This window comes from Pterocles gutturalis, unplaced genomic scaffold (assembly GCF_000699245.1).
Source record: "Pterocles gutturalis isolate BGI_N339 unplaced genomic scaffold, ASM69924v1 scaffold6983, whole genome shotgun sequence".
Classification (NCBI taxonomy): domain Eukaryota; kingdom Metazoa; phylum Chordata; class Aves; order Pterocliformes; family Pteroclidae; genus Pterocles; species Pterocles gutturalis.
In genome coordinates this window covers 9,111-11,608 of record NW_010120317.1, presented here as the reverse complement: position 1 = coordinate 11,608, position 2,498 = coordinate 9,111, and the positions used below count along the sequence as shown (strand labels likewise).

The following is a 2,498-nucleotide window of genomic DNA, read 5'->3' as shown; positions in this document are numbered from 1 at the left end:
CGCTGGTCCTGGGCTATGCACCCCCTGTCCTGCCCCATCCCAAGCTCTTCCATCAGACCCAGACAGGTTCTTCCAGCACCAGCCTGCTGCATCATGCTGCGCCGCAGCCTGACAGTGCATCCATCAGCTGTGTCCCCCAGAGAAACGTGGCTGTCACGGGGCAAACACCACCGAGCACGGGGGGGTCACACGCCAGTCCCCCTTCCCGCTTCCTTGCAGAGCCCTCACCTGCCTGTGCCTCGCCTTCCTGCAGGGATCGCATCGCTCGCATCGGTCTGGGAGTGATTCTGAACTTAGCCAAGGAGCGCGATGTTCCCCAGCTGGCGCAGAGCGTCTCTGGTATCCTGGAGCACATGTTCAAACACACCGAGGAGACCTGCTTCCAGCTTATCTCTGACGGAGGCCTGGATGCCATCCTCTACTGGTGCCGCTGGACGGACCCCATCGTGCTACGGCACTGCGCCATGGCCTTGGCCAACTGCGCCATGTACGGGGGGCAGGCCAACCAGCGCCTGATGATCGAGAAGAAGACAGCAGAGTGGCTTTTCCCACTGGTGTTCTCAAGGGACGATGAACTAATCCGCCTGCACGCGTGCCTGGCCATCACGGTGCTGGCCACCAACAAAGAAATCGAGAAGGAGGTGGAGCGCTCGGGGACGCTGGCGCTGGTGGAGCCGTTCATCGCCTCCCTGGATGCCGAGCGGTTTGCCTGCGAGATGCTGGGCAGCAGTGACAACAGCCAGGGGAGGACGGCAGAGGACCTGCAGCGGCTGGTGCCCTTGCTGGACAGCTCGCGGCTGGAAGCGCAGTGCATCGCTGCCTTCTACCTCTGCACCGAGGCTGCCATCAAAACCCGGCAGAAGAAAACAAAGGTAAAGGGTAGGTTGGCCTGAAGGAAGGAGACACCAAAGGGCAGGGGTGCCACAACTGCATCTCGGTGTCCTTTGCTCCGCTCCGAGCTCGCCTGGTCTCTGGCTGGCCTCTGGCTGGCCTGGCACAGGCTGTGGGGAGGAGGAGGGAAGGCAAAGCCGTGTCTCCTCTCTCTGTGTCCCCAGATTTTCAGTGAGATTGGGGCTACGCAGAGCCTGAAGAGGGTAGTGTGCTACTCCACCAGCAGCACTACGTCCTCCCTGGCCAAAAAGGTGCTGCGCATGATAGGGGAGGAGGTTCCTCGGCGCATTCTGCCCACGGTTCCCAACTGGAAACCCTGCGAGGTGCAGACGTGGCTGCAGCAGATCGGATTCAACAAATACTGCCAGAGCTTCCTGGTAAGGCTGCGTGCTGGGAAGGGACAGCTGGAGGTGCCCTTTTGCCCCATCTTGCAGTAGAGGTGTAAGCATCTCCCCCAATAGTTTTTTCCTGGGACCTTTCCAGCCTGGATTTCTCTTGGCAGGACCACCAGGTGGATGGGGACATTCTCCTGAGACTGACGGAGAAGGAGCTGCAGGAGGACTTGGGGATGGAGTCCAGCATCACTCGGAAGAGGTAGACCACCGCCAGGCCTCTCTCATGGTCGTCACCATGGTGGCAGAGCCAGGGAGAAGATCTGTGCCTTTCCCTTCTTGCAAAGACAGGAACAGAGATCCTCAAAAATGCAAAACCTGCAATGCCAGGGCTTTTCCGGTGCAGTATGTGGTCCCGGAGGGATTCCTGCAATGGGGCCAATGCACAGGAGAGGTGTGGGATGGGGAGGGACCACCCATGGCCCAGGGGAGGTGGCATCCTGCAAGTTACCCGGAGAGATGGGAACTTACCTGAGCTTCTACTCCCTTAGCTGAGCCCCTCACACCACCACGCCCTGAGGACCAACACTCCCGCAGTCACGCAGCTGTTCTTCTCTTTTTCTATTCCTTTGGCTCACTCTTCACCACGGCATGTAGCTGCACTCTCTCCTGTGCAGATAAAAGATGTGGTAGCAAATGTCCCCAGGTCCTACCTGGCCCAGCAGCTCCCCCTCCCCACCCCACACTTTCATTTGCTTCTCTGCCAGGTTTTTCCGGGAGCTGACAGAGCTGAAGACCTTCGCAAACTATTCCACCTGCGACCGCAGCAACCTGGCCGACTGGCTGGGCAGCATCGACCCCAAGTTCCGTCAGTACACCTACAACCTGCTGACATGTGGCATCAACCGCAACTTCTTGCACCGGGTGACGGAGCAGCAGCTGCAGGAGGACTGTCACATCGACACGGGCTTCCACCGCGTCCGCATCCTCACCACCGCAAGGGGTACGGCTCCCGCGGCCGCTCACTGCACCCAAGCAGGCGGGTGGGGGCGAGTAGCGAGGGTTGTTTGGGATGAGTTGTTGGGTACTTTTAACTTTTGGTTGCTGTTTGCTCTGCCTAGAAATGCTTCACTCCCCTATAACGCTGCAAACTGCATCTGATGGGACTGATGTATTTATCAGCTACCGCAGGAGCACCGGGTCGCAGCTGGCCAGGTGAGTCCTGCAGGCAACCTTACGGTGCTGGGCTGGGGCCCAGAGCTGAGGCTGGTGGCC

The 2,498-nt window shown here is 59.6% G+C and overlaps 1 protein-coding gene across 1 annotated transcript in view; it reads left to right on the top strand.

The window, feature by feature from the left end:
• Positions 1-219: 219 nt before the first annotated feature.
• The window catches only part of SARM1 (sterile alpha and TIR motif containing 1), a gene marked incomplete at its 5' end in the record, with an annotated part of 3,794 nt that continues 1,515 nt past the window's right edge, over positions 220-2,498 (top strand). The window contains 5 exons of the mRNA XM_010076855.1: positions 220-872; positions 1,056-1,268; positions 1,394-1,485; positions 1,991-2,226; positions 2,345-2,438. Of these exons, the coding sequence (XP_010075157.1) occupies positions 220-872; positions 1,056-1,268; positions 1,394-1,485; positions 1,991-2,226; positions 2,345-2,438 (1,288 nt within the window). The remainder of the gene's footprint in view (positions 873-1,055; positions 1,269-1,393; positions 1,486-1,990; positions 2,227-2,344; positions 2,439-2,498) is intronic.